General features: G+C 38.6%; 1 protein-coding gene across 2 annotated transcripts in view; it reads left to right on the forward strand.

Annotated features, from left to right (window-relative positions):
- The window catches only part of PRORP (protein only RNase P catalytic subunit), a 39,157-nt gene extending 19,339 nt beyond the window's left edge, over positions 1-19,818 (forward strand). For both annotated transcript variants that reach the window (XM_057365540.1, XM_057365623.1), the window contains exons 6-8: positions 15,804-15,952; positions 16,567-16,759; positions 18,455-19,818. In XM_057365540.1, the coding sequence (XP_057221523.1) occupies positions 15,804-15,952; positions 16,567-16,759; positions 18,455-18,583 (471 nt within the window). In that variant the 3' untranslated portion in view covers positions 18,584-19,818. The remainder of the gene's footprint in view (positions 1-15,803; positions 15,953-16,566; positions 16,760-18,454) is intronic.
- Positions 19,819-20,204: the final 386 nt, after the last annotated feature.

Here is a 20,204-nt window from a genome sequence, read left to right on the forward strand (position 1 = left end):
TGTGAATSCTGACCTCCCTGAATGCTGTAGCCTGTCCTTTGAGGGCTGACTGCCACAAAACATCCTCTTTTGGAGGTTCCTGTCCTCATGCCTGTGACAACCAAATGGAAAATGTGGAGTGGTACATATGGGGCATTTACAGCCTGCCTTATTAAGTCCTYAAATGTACATAGGGGAGCACAGTGCCAAACTGAGAAGATGGAGAGGAGAAATAATGCAAGAGAAGTGGGAGGYAGAGCACAAAGGGTGGAAAAAGCTAAGAGTGAAGGCTGCTGAGGTCAAGCTGGCTGGCTAGGATAGCATAACAGTCCCACTTTGAAAGAGAGAGGTATGCTGTGACTCTTCTGTTTGACTAGAAAGGTAGTAAATGAGCAGTGTTTCTGAGGACCTGTGTTAAAGCTGTCCAGCCTGTCAAAAGCTAAATTATTCTACTTGTCAAAAAGCTAAATTACTTTAAGTGTCCAGGTATGACTCAGTCTGTGTTCTTTTCAAGGGTTCATTACTAGAGTGTTAGACCCAGTCAGGATATTATTTTATATACCTTTCTGTTAGACTATGTAGTTAGTATGCAGYGTGGTTGAAAGGGAAAATAAGTTTGTTGCTCTGTTTCTAACACAGTCTTGAGTATTACTATTTGCAAATTTCTACTTTCTTTGGAACATGTCCCTTATGTGATTGAGAGAGAATGCAAAATAAAGGGTGTTGTTAAACAYAGGAGAAGGCCTAAGATTTAAGTGACAAAAACATGGTAATTTAAGTTCATTCTGATCTTAATTTAATAAAAAGTACTGTTCAACTTAGTGATTTAGCTTCCACAACTGCAGCTGCTTTGCTGAAGACAAAGACTCGAGCTAATTCTTAGTCATACGATTAAAATAAGAAAACAAAAGAGGAAACATTCACTCTTTTTCAAACAGCCTAACATTTAGGCATCCCTTAGGCATCTTGGGGAGGGGCTGGGTGATGTGGCAAGGCACAGGTACCTTGAGGGAGGAGACAGAAAAAAAGCAGAAGTTGAAGGAATGATTTTTACTCAATTCCCAAAGTGTTCTGACATTCTAGAAAACTAGATATGTGACTTCCCAGGCAACTTCAGTCCTCATAACCAGCACTTACTTAGCAAATCATCATGCACATTATTGACTTGGCAGATTTACTGKAACATCCTATGGCAGTTTCTCTGGTTCATGATGCTAACTATAATCACCAATCCCCCTTTTTTTTTCCCGGTGGGTTTTATTCCAGGTCTGTTTCCTGGTAGAAATCACCATGTGGCTGCATCAATTACTTAAAAAAAAAAAAAAAAGAAAAAAAAAAAAGAAAAAAAAGAGACAGCATGAGGATGGGAACAAAGATTTTTTGAGGGCTCAGGAATGCTGAGATCATTTGATTTGAAGGCACTGCACAGTGACTGTAAAACCGTGGCACTGGGCCTTAGCAAGCACCTCCTTTCAGCCCTTTGCTTCCTTACTGTAGCATTTTAGATTAGACATTAAAGTTTAACCCTTACTAAATGATAATATAAAATGGAAATTATTTTTGCTATATAATCCAGGCAAGAGGAAAAAACCCAAAAGCTCCCAAAAAGTCTAAAGTCATTCAGCCTTCTGCTGTTGTTGAAAACTATACCTGATGAGTATTTGCTTGAATGAGTCAGTCACTGTTTATACTSCAAACACGTGGTTTGTATGCAGGGATATCCTTGAAGTTTAACTAAAAAAAGTTGATTCAGGCTGTATCATGACGTGTGGTTAATCCTTTCCTCCAGATGTATCTAATTACATAAATCCTTCCCCAGCACAATGGCATTTGGTACTCTCTGTCCTCTGCTGCTGTAACTCTGTAGTGCTCTCATCTTTCACCTTGTAAAGGTCAAGAGAGGGAATTTCCACACACTAATTACCAATTTCTTCTACTGAACAAACTGTTACATAGTTCTTAAATGGATTTTTTCCTGTTTATCACAATTTTCTGCGGAAGTATTTCTTGGAAGTGAGAGGGAATCCCAGTGCAAGCAGGATATCTAGGCTCTAGAGAAATCTTTTTGGTTGCGGAGGAGATTGAAGGCACTTTGCTCTGCTCCAGCTACCTCTAGAGCAGCTGGAGGACCAGGGTGGCAGGTGAAAGAGGGGTGAAAGAATATGATCTGCAAGAAAAATTTGAAAAGTATTTTGCTATTTTTAATTTACAAAGAGTTTGGTAGATTGTAAATTAAGTATGCAGCCAGGTCCTTTTTTTAGCTGTACCCATCTGGTGTTAGAAGTAATTKAATGTATATTTCAAATGTGTGTTGGATCAAAGCTGACTCAATATCCCCTTTTTCAAACAGTTTGGCAGTTGGGGTCAGCTCTGCCCTAACTTTACCCTCTATAATCTCTGTATTAAACTCAGACATCTAAAAGATGGGTAAAATAGTTCCAGATTGAGTAATTCAAGGCTGACAGTGCACAAAGGAATTGGCAGATAGTTCAAAGTGTTTGCTCCTAAACTTAATCAGCGCTTCTATAAATGGACTGCACGAGTTTGTGTAATTCCCATGTAAATTGTGGTAGGCCTGTACAATAGCTGAGGAAGCCAGATCCTTGCTGTTCCACTCCTTTCCCATCCCAGTCTGGGGGCAGCAGCCASCAAGCCACCCCTACCACATCCCCGGCCTGAAGCAGCAGTCAGCTCCTGCCAGGAAAGCCACCACATGTGCCCTCCTGCCCCTCTCACAGGCTGTGACTGCTGTAAGTGGGAGTGCTCTGTGACAAATGCAGGGAACACCTCATGTTTTGCATCTGTTTCTTGTCTCTTCCAGGGAAAGAGCAGCAGGCTTGTTGAGWGGAAATTACTCTCTGAAATAGGGAAAGGACTAAGGGAATTCTGTGGTAATAACAGTTGTGTTTAAATGTGTTATTGCACTTCGGTTTTCTRTATGTTAAAAATTTTAAATAATATTTAGCAAGGGGATTCAGAGTTTAAAATTAATATTATAATTTTCATTATTCTAGTGGTTCTGTAGAAGTTATTCCTGGACTCCTGGCTACTTTAGCAGTAGGGAAAGGAGYGGGTAGAGAGACCCTTGAAAGGAAAGCTGGTAATGAAAAACAGGTTTCTTCAAGATAAGGGGAAAAAATAGGACATAGGATAGTAGTCTGCAGGAAAATGGGGAATGGTCCAGTTAAATTTTTGAGAAAGCTCAACTTTGGCCACAGAATTAAAGAACCTTGGTGAGTTACACTTGGTGGATTCAGCTCAGAATCATTGCTGTGGTATGTACTTTGTTCACTTTGCAAGGCTTATTTTCCAAACATAAAGACAAATAGAAGACCAAAAAATCTGTAATTCTTCAATTGAAAGCAAAGTTGAAAAAAAAAGAAGAAAAAAAGAAAAACAGGGCATCTATGACCCACCATTCTCTTGGCTTCATAACCCAAATCAATTTTGAAACATAATTTTGCTTCTTTGGAATGTCTGCTCAGGTGCTGATAAATCCTCTCTGATGAAACAAGGAGAGCAAAAAACATGTTGCAGTTTGTAGTGTTTGATAAAAATACTGAGTAAGATTTTCTCTCTCAAGTTCCAGTTACTAAACAGTTTTTGAGGCCATGAAACACAAAAAATTAACTCCTATGCATACATGTAGTTAATAAGTACACATACTAGTCYGCTCAGGTTTTCATGTGGTAATCTTTGTGAGTCTTCAAGTCTCTCTTAACTGTGCAACATGCATAAAAGATCATCTGTATACTTTTTGAGACAGTGATACTTTGTACAAAACATTAGATCTACTGTATGAGCTGTCCTACAAAAYAAGCAATTATTAATAAATTTGACCCCAAAAAATTCATGCATGGAGAAGAATTTTTTTCTTCTCTGACTCCTTTGGCAGCATCTGTGATTTGTTCAAGTACTTTGCTGTCTGTAAATGAAGCAAGAATGAAGTAGATCCATGAGTCATTCTCTGTTCRGAATCAATACATCCAACAGAGGTCTTATTTGTCATACTGTGACAGTTYATCAATTCTTCCTCCCACCAACTCTTGTCTTACCACTCACCAAAGCAGTCAGACATGTGTTTGTTCATTTGCTCTCAACCTTTTCCCTCTCTTTTTTTTTCCTGTCTTCTAATGGTGGCTTAAGTTTGCATTTCCACAATAACAAAACATTTGGCCTGTTGCTCAAGACTGGAGAGATTTTTATCTTTGCAACATGTGTTTCTTTCTTTAGACCTGTACTTTCATTTCCTGTAAGTACTACACAAACCATAAAGATTAAGATTTTTGGTGTTTTCATTAAAAATCACCTTCAGCATCTGTGTAACATGATCTTAGAAAGAAGCTCAAACAGTAAGGGATACCCTTGAAACTTCACCTATTTTTAGTGTTAGAGATGCATGRCAGAAATATTCAGCATTGCGTCCATATCAGGTAATTTCTGGGGCTCCTTGGATATCCCAGCAGAAGAACTAAGTTGTTCTCTGAAGRCACATCACAGAGATCGATACCAGTCTGCTGAAATCTTCCCCTTCCATTTTGGGGCCACCCTAAAATAGAATAGCTCAAGCTCAATAATTTTGGTCACCAGATGCRGAAGAGCAAGGCTGTTAAACTTCTCAGGAAAGCTGAAGGAGATGGATTCAGTTGCCAATGAAACCTAGAGGGAAGGCCTGGCCTACAAGTTCTCTGCTCCTTGCCGCTCTTCTGAAACCTGGCAGTTCCTGATTGTGGCAAAAAGAGAAATAAAAAGGCATTTAATATATTCAGCTTTGTATACCAATACACAGTAAATGAAGATATATTGAACATCAGTGTGTCAGAGGTTTCAGAAGTACTCTGACAATTGGTTTGGCACGGATGCTTCCTCCGAGGAAACTCACGTGTTGACTACACACTTGAGCCATCAAGTCTGGCTCTTCCCTTAAGTGTGTGCTCCAGTGTCCTTCACTGCTTCTGCAACACTGGGATGGGAGAGTAGGAGGTAAATGGGAATTCTGAGGAGGGARGCACAGACTGGCTACTAGTGAATACAGGGGAAACTTTCTCAGAACTTTTTAATTCCCRGCATTGTGAAAAGGGTGTTGTGTGTGTGAAGCTGACTGGATTCCCTGACTAAATTCCTCATCAGTTGACTGTAAACAATTATCTTCCTTTCAGAGGTTTCCASTCTTATTTTGCATTTCCTGGTGAGAATAGAGCAGCAGAAATTGATCAAGTTAAAGAAGTCCGACTATCAGGCATTTTGACAACTTTTCCCTGTTGCTTTCAGATTCTTCCTGGTGTTGCCTCCCATTACTGTTTGCAACCTTTGTTTTTAGCTATAAAAATTAATGAARCCCATGTGGTTAAATTAATGATCTCTATTGGTTGTTTCCATCTGGTGTTTGTGATTTTTACCTTTGTATTTGGTGATAATAGCAAATCAGAAGTTAATGTAAGTACAGGAGCACCCAACCACCAAGCATACCTTTTTTTTTAACAAGGGAATTTGCATCGTGTCTTTCATAACAAGATTTTTCTAATCACCAAGGATATAAGCTTGAAATTCAGCAGAGCAGAGTGACCCTGTCTTGATGACTCATGTCCCAGTGATCTTGGTAACTGTCACAAACAGGTTGTTTGTTGTATGTTGTAGGGAAATCCTGCTGAAATCTGGGTGATGAAGTCAAATTCTCTGTAAGAATAAATATTTGATTTGGATGTGAGAAATGCTGGTTTTACTCTCGTCTTAAAGCCAGCATAGATAATTCTCAGGACAATTATTATGTTTATTCATGTACATCTGGATTTATTTATATATTTGRAAAGCAACCAATTTTGGGTTCATGCTTGGCTTTTACATTTAGTACACTATTTCTAGTAAAAGTAGGAAAGAAAACATGTTTGAAAGTTGTGTTACCTGAAGGAGAAAAGATACAATGTAATAAAAGCCTAAAGCACATTTGGATTTATTTATGAAGTTATGGAAGCCTAATTTTTTGGAACAGTATGTTATTCCTAGGGATTTCCGCATATTGGCATGATGTTTAATGATCTAGCAATCCATTAAGCTGCATTTGTTGTTTTTTTCTGTAGTTGCATTCTAGTTGTAAAGCAGGATTGTAAGAGACATTTCTATCTAAGTAATTATATTTAAATTGAGGTTATTAAATTATTGTAACCTGCAATGAAGTTTAAAACAAAAGTTAAAGTAATTTTATTYTTTTTAAATCTAGACTTATAAAAAATAAATTTCAATTGTCCACAGCTTTAATCTAGATCTCTTCATAAACTGATAGTTTTGTGTTCTCTGGAGCATGGAAATAGGAGCCCCTACTTGAATCTCGGAGACCAATTTCACCAGAATTACAATTCCTTTCTGGGAATGACAATCATTCATTGCCAAGAACACTGGCAGTGTTCTTGCTTAAAACTAATTCACAAGAATTCCTGTTTCAAACCGAACTTCTAAGAAATTGTAAGAACTCTTCTTACCTAAAATACTGTTGCCCGTTACAGGTGGCATTCTGTATCAAACACTTCTTAATCCAAACCTCACCTTTTGCCAGTATTGATTTTGTCCATCAGATACAGACATGAAAGGGAAGAGGCTGTATCCCTATTCTACTTTTTACTTATTTTGTTTAAGAGTACATTTGTGCAGTTCTTTCAAATAAGGGAGGGGAAAGGAGGCAAGGAAAAAAAATCTGAAAGTCAAAATTAAATAGTCCCCATAGTTATTCAGACTTATGCTTTTCTCTGTGGTGTTAATTTAAATTAGAACRATTACATTAAACTAATGTGTTTACTTGTGCTAATGTAAAGAGGAGATCTCATTCGGGTATCTGTCACTTCTCTGAGGATTGCTACCAGAACCATGCCATTAATTAAGCTATTATTTTATATGCTGAGACTTGTAAACAATTTTGTTGCCTGGTATCATGTGAGGAACAAGAGTGATGTAGTAAGAACACTACCAAGAACATAATAACTATGGCTACCTTTTCTGCTGCTGTTCTTCAAGTTTTCAGGAAAAAAAGCCCCACAGGCTGACTCGTGGGACAGGCAATACTCATTGACATGGGTTCTTCCTGTGTCATGTTGAATGAACTCTAGGAAACATGGGTTTTTTTCCTGAAAACATGAAGAACTTGCACATGATATCCCTGTAAAACATTGCACTGTGCTGTTTAAATCCATTATGTGGAATGGCCCTAAGCCTTAATAGAGGAAATATTTTAAAATTTGGAGGGTTTTGACATTTTCGCTTCTTATTGATATCTATATATCTTTATATCATGCTGTAAAGAGTGAAATATCTTAACTTTCCATTGAATGGGCATTTSCAAATGGGCTTTCAGAAATTTGAATGCTATAGGTTAGGAATTTCTTTTTTGTTATCCCACCAACTCTCATTTCCACAAATCCATTTGGTCCACCAGCCTAGTTAACATAACCGGTAATAAAACACAGTTTTACCCATTTGCTATCTAATAAATTTGATAAACAAAATACTTTTGAAATTGTAGTTCTGTGTTGCAACTTGAGCACTGCTCATTGGTCCTGGGTGCTCCATAGTTGTTGACTGGGTATCTGCATCTTTTACATRGAAATGGGCAAAAGAGGGAAAGATGCAACCTAATTCCTCAAAAGTGCTGGCTTATATAGTCATATAGATACCTGGAAACTGTAATTCTGAGTTCCCAAGCTCAAAGTTGCTTTAAAAAAAAAAGATCCTTTTATTAAATAGGGAGGGGGTTGGGTTATTTGGCTTCTGTTGACCAAGCCCTTTCTGGTGGTCAAATTTTTGTATTCTCAGCCTTCTTTCTCTTGACAAGGGGAAAAAAAATGTCTAAGTAGACAAAGCATTTCATACAGCYAGTTGTTCCCAGGAGATTTGAGCCTTTAGACAAATGCCAAATATCATCTGTAATAATTTGTAGGAGCTGACAATATTCTCTATTTGTCAAATTGCTGTCTCTTCTGAGTTAAAGAAAAATACTTCAGATGAAACAGTGGCCTGCGAAGTGTCCAGCTGTTGAGTATTGCACACTGCTACCAATGAACTTGTATTAAAAGTATCAAAGTAAATTAAACCTTGTGGATTTTTGCTGTCATGAGGGGCTTTTGGACTGTCACTGCCTAGGATCTCCAGGCATGGACAGTGCTGGCAGTGTTGTTAGTAGTGAAATGGCATGAGTCTGCCATGATGCACAATCAAAACTAATGACTGTGTTAAGATAAGTAATGCTGACCCACATTTTACGTAATTTTCTTTACACTGCCTCAATTTTTTGTTGGTTTTGTAGGAGCAGTGAGTTAATTACCAGGGTAAGCTGTGGTCGAGCTGAGACAGTTGAAACTCTGTCCCATGGTACTGGCATTGCAAGGTGTACTGATGGACATGAAAGCCCCTAGGTTTTTTCCTAGGTGAATACCAGTCATGCTCTTAGCAATATTAAACAAATTCCCTCCTTGGTTCCTCGTTGCTGAAAGCCTTGGTGCATGGTTGACCCAGGACAGATAGGTTTGGCTCTGACCACACAGCTGCTCCTCCATTTCAGACCTTTGTGGTTCAGTTTGCTTCTGATTTTTGTTCTGTTGAAGAACGTTTTTTATGTTCTCTTTCATAYTAAACAAAATTYTCCTCTTTCTGACCTTCACAGAGAAATCAYCACTCATTTCAGTAGTATTTGTTASTGTATTTACATGTGTTAAAAGCTGCAAAGRTTCTTATTGGAACAATTGTTTTTGAAGTTGTATTAAAAGTTTTGAAGGTAACCTCTGTATAATAATCTCTGGAAGGCAATTGGAAAACAGTACTAATGAGAAACAGCAGAAAAGCAGTGAAAATTGTGTTATTAATATTTGCTGCATGCTGTACTCTAATGCTTTTTTTTCAGCTGTAAGTTGTCAATTTACTGATGTTTTCTTGGTTATCATGTCATTCTACCTGGATGATAAGCCTGTTGTCCTGTGAATACAGAAATAGTCCTTCTGTTAAAGTATTTGTGGAGATGTCAAATTTATTAAAATATGGGGTGTCTCTGCAGAAGCATATTTTTAATGCACCAAAGCAGTGTCATGCCTGTCCTGCTGTAACAGTGATCTCCATGGCTGCTGCAAGACCTTTCCTCAAAGAGCAAAAGTACTGTCTGGGGCTTTTTGAGCCACAGATTGGAGTTCTGTGGGGAAAACACTTGACATTAGACTGCGTCAGTCACAGTGTATAGACATCTGCATAGAACAGGGGTGAGAGCTGAAGTATTGGTATCTTTTAAACTGTCAGTTTCACTCTTACAAAGCCGATTTCAGTCCTGCACTGAGTTATTTCCTATCTATGGAAASGATCAGTCAAGCTTGTGCTTTCATTTTCATAACATCCCATCACCACTACCACCACCACCACCTGGAGATCCTGCTCACATTTTGGATTTTCAGTACTTAAATATAACCTCTGAGCCACTGTATGAAAATCTTAAGACTGGCACAGCTCCATTTGGCTCACAAATGTTCCTTTCTAATAGCTACATTCACTGCTAGTTCACTGCTGATGGCTGGATTTTTATATTGTTTCTAAAGYGAAAAATGGTAGAAATTCCATTATGTCCTATGTCTTTGTATACATTGCTACCATAATAGTAGAAAAGCAAGAGTTATCAGTGTAATTGCAAGGACTGTATCTCCAGTGAAAGATGACAGACCCCTAAAGCTGTGACTTCAGCTGGGACAGTTATTYCATTTACAGTCAGTAGCTCTGGTAGGTGAAGTTTCATGTCTGAAGCATATACAAAAAGAAGTAAAACCTAATACCTTTTCATTTTTATGTAACTTTCTTCCTCAAGAATATAAAGATGATGTATGTGTAATATTGGTGCAATAAAGCAATGTGTAGTGATCAGTAAGAAAATACTGTTGAAGAAACAGCAGTGCAGGCGGAAAGAATTCAAGGATGAGAACAAAGGATATATTGATATGTGGAAATGCAAAGGGAACATCTTCAGGTTTTACATGCTTCTTTTCCTACGTCTTTAAAATCACAGATAGGATCATCTAGCTCCTCTCTTTGGTGTTGAGGGTTGGTACTGACAACCCTTTTTAACACTTTGCAGATCTCCAGGTTTTGGCACAAAGTAGTAGATTCTCAGGAGATGTCTGGATAAAATCAAATCCTTGTAAGCTGCCCCTTATGTATTTTCAAGACCTTGGAATTTATTCTTTGTTACAAGAAAGAAGATGTGTAAGAAGAGAGATAAAAGTATACAATGGTATCAGCTGTGGAGAAAAAAAATAGAGAAGATCAGAAAAGGACAAATACCTTTGTCTTTTTACACGACTCTAGAAAGGAGGACATTCAGAAAATTCAAATTCATGAATAAAATTGCTTTACTGCCAGTCCACAAATAAATAGAAAATGTTAGGTTTTAATTAAAATAGAAAAAGTAACTTGTTAGGACTGGTCTATAGTTAATGGTGACGTGAATATTTCCCAGTTGCTGACCTAGCAAATGCTGCTTTGGATTTCAAATTCACCCTTTCTCTTCCATCTTTATGCCTACTTCATAACTGCTGACACAACATTAAAGGGTCTGCGTGCACATTGAAATCAACGTTACATTTTTTAGTAAGCTATTTGGAAAGAAAATCGTATTGTGGCTGATTAACAAAACTCTGGATTTAGAAACTTCACTGGCACTGAAGTAACTTAAAATATTCATCTTCCAAAAATGCAGTTAGACAACTGAAGAATATTTGTTTTTCTGTATATTTCTTGAATGGTAAGAGTCAGAAAAAAAATTGTCTGTTTTTCTCTTTTGCAACTTGTACTGTAAAATTCAGCAATTCCCCAACTGTCTGTATTTTCTTTAGCTATGATTTCCAGAGTTCTTGGCATTGTTCGTTTAATAGCATGCTATGTTAACTATTGTCACTACCCATTTCTCTTTCTTTTATTTGTGGTTGAACTTCATTCATCTAAAGATCATGATGATGAAAATATTACCATTCAAAAGCAGAGACATTTGGAAAGTGTGAGCAAGAATGTTTACACTAAAGGGTTTGTCAGGTGTACGGTCTGACAAAGTGTCTGAGATCTTTTAAATATGACAGCCCATTCTGAAAAGCCAGAGTCCAAAAAGCTAGTGGCTCTTCCATCTGATGRTTCCCTGCCTACCTCCCCATCCTTTATGTCATACACACTTTAAGTCTTTAGGTGTTTAGGTTGTGTATATATTTCTTCATTCTCTGCATGTATCTCTATTACTGGTATAACAGCCGGGGTGCCGTGAATATAGGAAAACATAAATTGTATTACTGCTTCTGTATCCGACCTGAATATATGTATGGTTACTCTGCTGTATTCTCCCCACTACTCTGGATTGGTCACAGTCCGTGGAGTATTTTTGTAGTCAATTTTGACCTGAAAGTAATCATTTTACATTGACCCAGTGCTGCAATTGAGCCAAGTGCTCCAGGCAGTGGGAACATTGGACTGTGCAGGAGCAGCGGGTGTTGTGGTACACACTTGGTACCAGTCAGTTTGCACCTGCCTGCAAAAGCATCTTCACCTTCCGAGTACAAACTTACTCTGTAAGTAGCAGAGCTATATTAAGGCATCATCTGAGCAAACTGAGGCTGCTGTACCATCCTCAATCTATATTAAATCAACTTGGGAATCTGCTTCTGTGGTTGAGTTTTCCTGCTCAATCAATAATTTGTCTTTGATTAMTATTGTTGACTGTTAAGAGTAAAAGCTGACATCTAAAAATGAACTGCAAATTTTAATGAATTGTGATAGGAAGTTAAGACATCTCTAGTGAATGCGTCAAGAGATGATAAGTCAATTCCAGGTGCAGAGTCAATGCAGACAGGTTAAAACACGTTAAACGTTGTGTGATTGCCATCACTGATGTGTGAAGTGCTGTCACTGGTAGAGTCTTGTATGATGATTGTTGCATCAATCTGAATAGTCTTMCTGTAACACAGGATACAAATATTGCCAGCAATATTGTTTCTGCAGCATTGCAGAGATACCTGGTATAGTAAGGGATAATTCCCAAGAGTTAGCTGTTGGCTGTCTGAAGAGCAAAAAGTAAACCAGGCTGATTAATCTTTGTGACTGTTACTTACTCATCTATCATTGCTTTCCCTTCTAGGTAGCTACTTTTTTGCTAGTCAGAAATAGATAGTCTCTAGGGAGAGCAAGAAACATGTATACTGCCCCTGCATTTGACTTAAAAGGAGTTTGAGACTAATATATACTATGTTGTCAATAATAATGTAGAGAATGTAAGAAGCATTTGTATTTGGTGCTGTGGTAATGGTATTGAACATGGCTTGGTGAAATTACCAGGCTCAATGAGAAAGTGCAGCCTTTCTTAGAAGCATCACGCATGCCTTCCCTATGTAACTGGCTGTTCTATGGGAAAAATCTCTGGCTTCTCATTGTATCTCTTTCCTGTGTGTGGGACTAAAGTATGCAGGGTTTGCTTGACCTTATTTTTTTGGTCTGCAATATGGAAAAAAGGAACCAAAAACTGTGAAACCCTTAAGTCAAATAAATGTGGTAGTGACAGGAATTCATTCATGGAATCATAGAAAGTCCTGAGTTGGAAGGGACSTATAAGGATCATTGAAGTCCCAACTCCTGGCCCTGTGCAAGACRGCCCAGGAATTGTGCCATATCCCTGACAGTGTTGCCCAAATGCTTCTTGAATTCTGGCAGGTTGATGCTGTGTACACTTCCCTGGGGAGCCTGTTCTAGTGCCCAACCACCCCCTGGGTGAAGAACCTTTTCMCAGTAGCCAATCTAAACCTTTCCTGACTCAGCTTCAGGCCATTCCCATGTGTCCTGTCACTGGTCACCGCAGAGAAGAAATCAGTGCCTGCACCTCCTCTTCCCTTCACAGGGAAGTTGTAACAGCAATGAGGTCTCCCCTCAGTCCCCTCCAGACTGAGTGACCTTTCTGCTGCTCACACAGCTTCCCCTCCAGGCCCTTCCTCACATTTGTTGCCYTCCTTTGGATGCTCTCTAATAGCTTAATGTCTTTTTTTTGTTTTTGTGGCACCCAAAACTATACCCAGGACTTGAGATGAGGCCACACCAGTGAAGAGGGAAGTGGGACAATCATCTCTTTTGACTGGGTCTAGTTCCTTGCTAAACTTTGGAGACAATGCTTGTACTCACACTGCCTGACAAAGTACAGTAATGGCAGCTCTGAACCTGTGGTCTGTGTTGGTATTTCCTCTGCAGTTTCACAGCTCCAGTTGGGTGGGCGACAGCACTAACAAAAGGTGAAAATGGCAATAATAGAACAATTTGTTGCTGTTATTAGCAGATAATCTGTAGGTGAGTTTTGCTTTTAAATGGCAGTTAGTGAAACCAAATGTTTAAGCAATGTCAAACATGATTTATTAATAAAAAATGTGATTTAAATATTTTTTTGGTGGTTACTTCTTCATACCATACGTGTATACAGGTGAGTCACCTTTTGCTGAATCACTGAGTGGTGGCCCTCCCAGCATCAGTGTTTAGGGGTTTCCCGTTTCACAAGTGGGAAACTACCAGTAGTACCCAAGGAGAAAGGCTGTCCTGTCTCCGGCTAATCTTTGAATCTGGGGACATGTGGCATAGYGTGATCTAGTGATCAGAAAGGGACTAGCAGTGAAACCTTAGGAAATCTGTATCCTGCTCTGCTCATAGTTCCTTGTATGAGTTAGAGTAATTAATCTATCTTCCTTGTGCTCCATTATACACTCATGTAACTTCTGGAAATGCTAGATTGATAAAATACTCCTGACTTTTTAAATGAGAGATTACTACTGGTGCTTTTTATTAGTGCCATTAGTTTCCTCTGCGACTGAAATAAGTGTTACTGTGTGTCTYACATCTTCCTTTCTTGAGAAGAAGCCAGGCGTGGGAGTAGACACACTTAGGAAACCCCCCCATGTAAGTTTTGTGACTCCTGCCTTTGTAAGGGGTTGCTAAAGTTACTCATGGTTATTATTTCTTCACTGTTGACTTATGTACATGAAAATATTTGTGGATGCAGTAGCCATATTCCTAACGTTTATTAGTGTTAATGAACTCYGATCAACCAACTTAATTTTCCTTTGGTGTTTGTATCCAGCTATTTGCAGGACTGGTGCAGTGCATGAGAACTTACTGCATTTGGCCTTTCCGCTCACACCGTGCTTTGTTTGTTTTAACCAGGGGAAAGTAGATTGTATGCCTGCATAGCCAGTGTCCAGTGTGATCTCCTGGAAGCAGGAAGCCACTTCCAATCTGTGCTGTTAGGTGTTTGTGCTTTGCAGTAGCACCGAGCCCCTGTATCTATGAAAACAACCTTTAGTCCTTCAGAATCAATACTGGCAYCAGCAGCTTATAGCTCAACAGTTAAAATTAATGCAGAAAATCTCTCCCAGATCTCAGATCCAGATTTATGGCATATTTAATTTGAGCTATCTGCAGGTCATTCTCTGGGAAGGGCAGTCCCATACTTCCTGTCCTCACCACCTCCAGAGATCTGTTCCCATTAGCCACTGAATCTTTGACTCAAGTTTGGTTACAGCAAGCTCAACCCTACAAAAAAAAGTTGTTTTTTTTTGTATCAGTGAGCTCGTGGGTAGTTGTGAACTAGATCTACAGCAGAAGTAGTGAAAATGTGCAGCTTGAGAGAAGACTGAGTGGGGCCATCCCTTTMTCCTGATACTTATGGGTAGGTGAAACTAAATGCATTGTAAAATGGCACACAAGAGTTACATGAACAATTATTTCTAGTCCCTGAATCAAAAGCCAGTGATATAAAAAATGGTAAGGATCACAAATAGAAGGAAAGGAGGGGAAAGAGAAAAAGAAGGAGAAGGACAACTGGAAGTATTACAGGGAGTAAAGGTAACAAGGAGCTAGAAAAGCAGGAAGAAGATTAAAGAATAATCAGAAGATTGTGTGTTCACAAATAGTAGCAGCAGATATAGGTAAAAATTGGGAAATACCTTTCCCTGGTGGTTGAGCATACTGTCCTTGTTTTTCAAATATGATGAATGCTTCAGTATCAAAAAACAATTCTGATGTCTTTCTGGGTCGAACTGAAATGCCATTGTTTTTTGAGTAGTCCACAGTCATAACCTGGATGCTGAAAGCCAGAACCCTCCTTCCTGAGCTCAGTCTGGGTGAAGCAGGAASGGACAGCCACCGGCACAAATGCTTGTGCTGAGCAGCACTTGTTGCAGAAGAGGCACAGCTGTAAGAGACTGCTGAAAGGTCACTCTGAAGTGACTGTACCACCTCGGTCTGTTGGTTCACAAGTGGGSGGCTAGTCTGGATGTGGCTTTCATAAAGCCTTCATCCCGAGGTCACGGATTTCCATGTTCTGCCGCTCGCTRCTTTTCCCCGGGCAGCCCGGGCCGTGTAGGTGCCCAACTGGGCCAGCAGGTGGGGCTGGACAGGCGGTGTGCTCGGGGCTCTCTGCTCCRTGACCACAAGTGAGGGTTGCTTAAATCCCGGCGTCATTCACTTCCCTCAGCCGACTTGGAACTTCTGACATCTCCATRCAACTCTGCTCGAGGTCGTTCATGTCATTTAAACTGCAAGAACTGTCTTATGAAAGCACTGTGTTTTCTGTGTGGTTGAAAGCAGCTTCTTTCAATGAATTGGTTTGTTGGTTCTTTTTTCCTTTGTGATTAGGGAAATAAATTAGTTATCTGTTTAATTCATATTGCAATTAAGAGCTGTGTGAAACGAATAGTCTAGAAGTCCCTCTAGTTGAGACACATATGAAAGTGTTTCCTGTCACTCTGTTTTTACAGCTAAGAAAATCTTTGGGTTTGCTTTGTTTTCTGCAGCTGTTTGATGCTGTCAACTGCCTRGCAAAAGAGAATGCCCGGTTGCTTGTGCTGGGCCGCAAACATATGCTGAAGAACTCTTCAAATTGGAAAATAGAGATTATGAAGGAGATGCAGAACAAGGCAGACTTTTTCTTTGCAGAAAATATGTAAGTYGGAGAAAATTACTCCATATTTGTGTTTATTTTGTGTTTATTTTGCTGTARTTTTTAGTACCACTACTAGCATCCCTATCTATGTGTGTGTGAAAGAAACATATCCCTTGCTATACTTGCTTCAAAAACACATAAAAAGTTAYATTATGAAGACTCATCACTTAGAATCATATTGACAGCTGTATAGTTTATTAGCAGTTATGACTAATGAATCCACTGCACAGTGCCCTGAACTTACAGAATTTCTGGCATCATCAGTGTGCAGTTGTGGTCTGCTGCTGTGTGGTGAGGGTAAAATGTTGAGTTTCAGCAATTCTGTTCCACACAGCACTGTATTGTTAAACTTTGTTGCAGGAGATTATATTGTTGTATTACCAGACTGTGATAACAAGAAGAAAGTGCTCTAYGTAGCACACAATTAATTTTGATTGCACTTTAGCTTTTGGGTGCCCTGTGGTAAGCAGTTCTTTATTGTACSAGGAAACTAGAGTAGTGATGGGAATTTTCAGTGTTGCTAATGAATAAATCTTGATCAGCACTTGAATCATTTCCTGCAGCCGCTTACTGCCTTGTGAATGATGTCTGCCTTTTCCATTTGTTTTGTGAAGCTCTGACGACGATGCCTTCTTATTATATGCCACACTCCGATCAGGCAAGCATTGCAAGTTTGTTACTAGAGATTTCCTCCGGGATCACAAGGCTTGTCTTTCCGACAGCGGGATGCGTCATCTGTTCCGTAAGTGGCAGCGTGGACACCAGATAGCGTTCTCCGCTTCTGCAGAAGGGAGTATAAAATTTTTGGTAAGTTTTCCTGCAGCAGTCAGAACATATACAGAGCATATTCACTGAAGATACATTATTTCAAACTCTGAAAGCCAAACTATCTTGTTGAAGTCTAAGAAATGGATTTGTAGAATGCACTCAAAACTTCCATGTTTACTGAAAATGCAGTGTATTCACAAAGTGTGCCACAAACAAGAAAACTGTCAGAAAGCCAAGAAATGCTATCTAAATGTTTAAAATGTAAATCAAGTTTGTGTATACAATCTCTCCAATGCTGGAAACTCTGTAACCATTACTGGCCTCAATAAAACCTGAGTGCCAATGGTTTAATTTATTTTAAACTTTGAAATCCCTTACTCTCCTCTGCAGCACAGTTATAAAATATCATACTTCTAATTTTATAGTAGAATTTCTTTCACCTTTGTTTTAAAGAAGCAGGGAAATACAGATATTGCAGTATTTATTCTAATAGTAACCTAACATAGGTATAAAGCTTCATGAAGGAAAGCCCAGAACAGTCAGGTTTATAGTCAGTATTCAGCTGCAGAAATTTCAGTAACATCATGTGATGCCAGAATACTACTGTTATTGTCTAGGAGATATATATCCTTGTGAATGGTACATTAAAAGGAATGCAGCTGTTGTAAGATTTTTCTAGGGAAAAGTTCATCATGTGACATTCTGTGTGCAGTTTTTTTGTTTTCTGGTCTGTCTTTTGTTACTGCCTGCTTAAAGGAATACTGCACCTATGCAGATGAATTATCTTCCTTCTCTGGTTAAAATTGTAAAACAACATTCATAATTACAATCAGAGATACCAGTTTGTAAGAATGACAGCCTTTCATTCAGTGTTGCCCTATATACACTTCTCCTTATGGRGCCAAATAGTGAATGTTGGGTAACCTGAGTAACACAGCTTTAGCTACCCGTTGTTTCTTTCTTTTGTTCAAAGGGACTACTAATTTTCACATCTTAATTACCACACAAGTGATTTGGATGGTTGATATTTCCAGTCATAGCTGTCTTCTAGGTTATTCTGGAAGCTACCATAGGAAAGTAGACTTCCAAGACTGTATATATGGAGTCATAATATGTCCCGAGAACCATAATTGCCAGACYGTAATGTTTTTTTTTGTATTTGTGTTATATATACTGAACTGGTATACCTGTAACATAATAGACCAGAAAAAATGTTTATTCTGTTTGTTTGACCAGATGCTTGTGAAAGTGTTTGTGATAAACCTTTTTCTTAGGTCTCCTTGGGACAGAGCAAGTGAGCTCTGTAAAGAGAGAGGCTGGGAGAACAAATACAAGATGTCATTAATGTCATTAAATCCTATCAGTTCAAGCCTATAAACTCCACATCCTGAGCAATTCCCATATGATTTCATTGAACTGAACAGAAAAACAATCATTTTGCTGCTTCTAGAAATGGAGTGCATTATGCTCAAATGATTATTATCTGGTGCTGATTGAAAGCAGAATTTATAATGACTCCTAGACCACAAAATACTAAAAGATAGTTTTTCCTCCAGTACTAAAATTTAGAATTTGTTTTGTGTAAGGAAATAAAATGAGAGTTGTTAAGAGATGAAACTATGGAGAGTTCTAAGGTAATGTAATTGGAAGTCGTAACTACCTGTAATTGATATTTGAGTAATATGTTTGTATAAAATCTAAAAAAAATGTTTTTCCTCTCTTTTTTCTGAACAGCCTGCTTTCTGTTATGACTGTGTGGTACAGACTACAGGTGATACATGGCATATTCCCTATAAAGATGTTTTTGAAGAAAAATATTCATATCAAGTACCAACAAAATGGCTCTGCATTCGACAGAAATGATGAAGAATGTAMTTGGACAAGCTGAAGCGGCTTTTTTTTTTCAATCACTCCTGCTGGCTAGAACTCAGTAGGACAATTATGGGATTAATGTGTGAGGTGTGTAAGTAAAGAAAATTCAATGACTGCATTTTGTTAAAATCATTCCTGTGTACATCTGTTAACATCAATGGTGATCCAGCAGGGATGAATTAGGTCCATTATTCCATTATTTCCATTTTTACAGGCAATTTCTGTGATTTAAATTAAAATTTGATTTTTCCTGTTGGAATAACAGTTTGGAGGGTTTTATCTTTTATTTTTCTCAAGCTTTTCATCTACACTGAAATTCATAAACTCTGTACTTTGAAGAAATTAAGCAGGACTTGCAAAGGACCTTCAGAGTTTATGAGGTTGATCTTGCCACAGTGTTGCACAATATCTATCTCTAATCAATGAGGCTAAGGGGGACAAAGGGTACATTTACCATTCACCAGACACACACAGACCTGATACTTCCTCACTCTAATTAGCATTCATTTAATCATTAATTGATTCATGGAATGCAAGATTGATTATAGCAACATATAGTAATTTTCTTTTAAGAATAAGGAAACAACTAGTAGAATGTTTTGTGGCTCTTGCACACTCTTAAATTTGCCATTTGTGACAGGATTTGGCATCACTGCAGTAGTTTGCTTATGGAAATGTATGTAATTTTTAAATGAAAATTGATAGCTAGAAATTTTCAAAGATAGTAATAGGACAGAACTGGTTCTTGTATGTGGCTATAAAATCTATCCCAAGTTGTAAAACAAAAAAATAGTATAAATTACAAGAAAAGTGTTCTAAGTTATTTGTAAGCATGTGTATGTGTTTGTTTATTGCCCATACAACTTTAATGTCAACCTTTCTCCTCCCAAAACATAGAAATGCCTCATAAATCTCAGATCAAATATCCTAGGTTTGTCACAAGTGTCTCGTACACTGGAAAGTCTCTGTCTGAAACTGAGATGAACCATGAACCATGCAGATCTTTTTGTACAGAACTTGCACTTCGGAGCTCTTGCAGTGCCCCATGGCAAGCTCTCTCAGGACTCCTAGCATTCAAGCATGTTCCCTGCTATTTTTTTTTCCGGGATAGTTCTGACACATGTTCTACTTCTGGTATCAGTTTGTAGACCAGCAGCTGTGATTTGCATATGGTCATGTTCTTCAGGTACTGTGCAGAAAGTATTAAGGAGTTGGGTACCTGTTAAGTTAACATAAGACCTTGGCTTTAAATTCATCATATTGTTGGTAGTGTTCACCACAGACCCCTTTCCTGACAGAACATGACAGCTCCAATGGAGTCCACCAGGGAAGGCAGAAAGATTGGATCTACTTATTTCATTCCTCAATACTTTCGTCAGAAGACTGCTTTTATAATTCTTTAAGTCAGACAACTGCCTCATCTCTTTGAAAGTGGGAATCATGCTTTTAAACTAAGTGTCTGCTCCTGTACAGGACTGCTTAGTTAGCAGCAGCTGCTCTGTACAGGCTCCCTCACCCTCTGCATGAAGTTCTGCATGGCATAAACTGGTGTGAATCAGTGCTGTTACAGTCCTCATTTGGTACTAGCTCTGATGGTTATGCAGCCCGAAGC

The sequence above is a fragment of the Malurus melanocephalus genome, unplaced genomic scaffold (assembly GCF_030028575.1).
Source record: "Malurus melanocephalus ecotype Western Australia unplaced genomic scaffold, MMel_1.1 scaffold_0, whole genome shotgun sequence".
In the NCBI taxonomy this organism is placed as follows: domain Eukaryota; kingdom Metazoa; phylum Chordata; class Aves; order Passeriformes; family Maluridae; genus Malurus; species Malurus melanocephalus.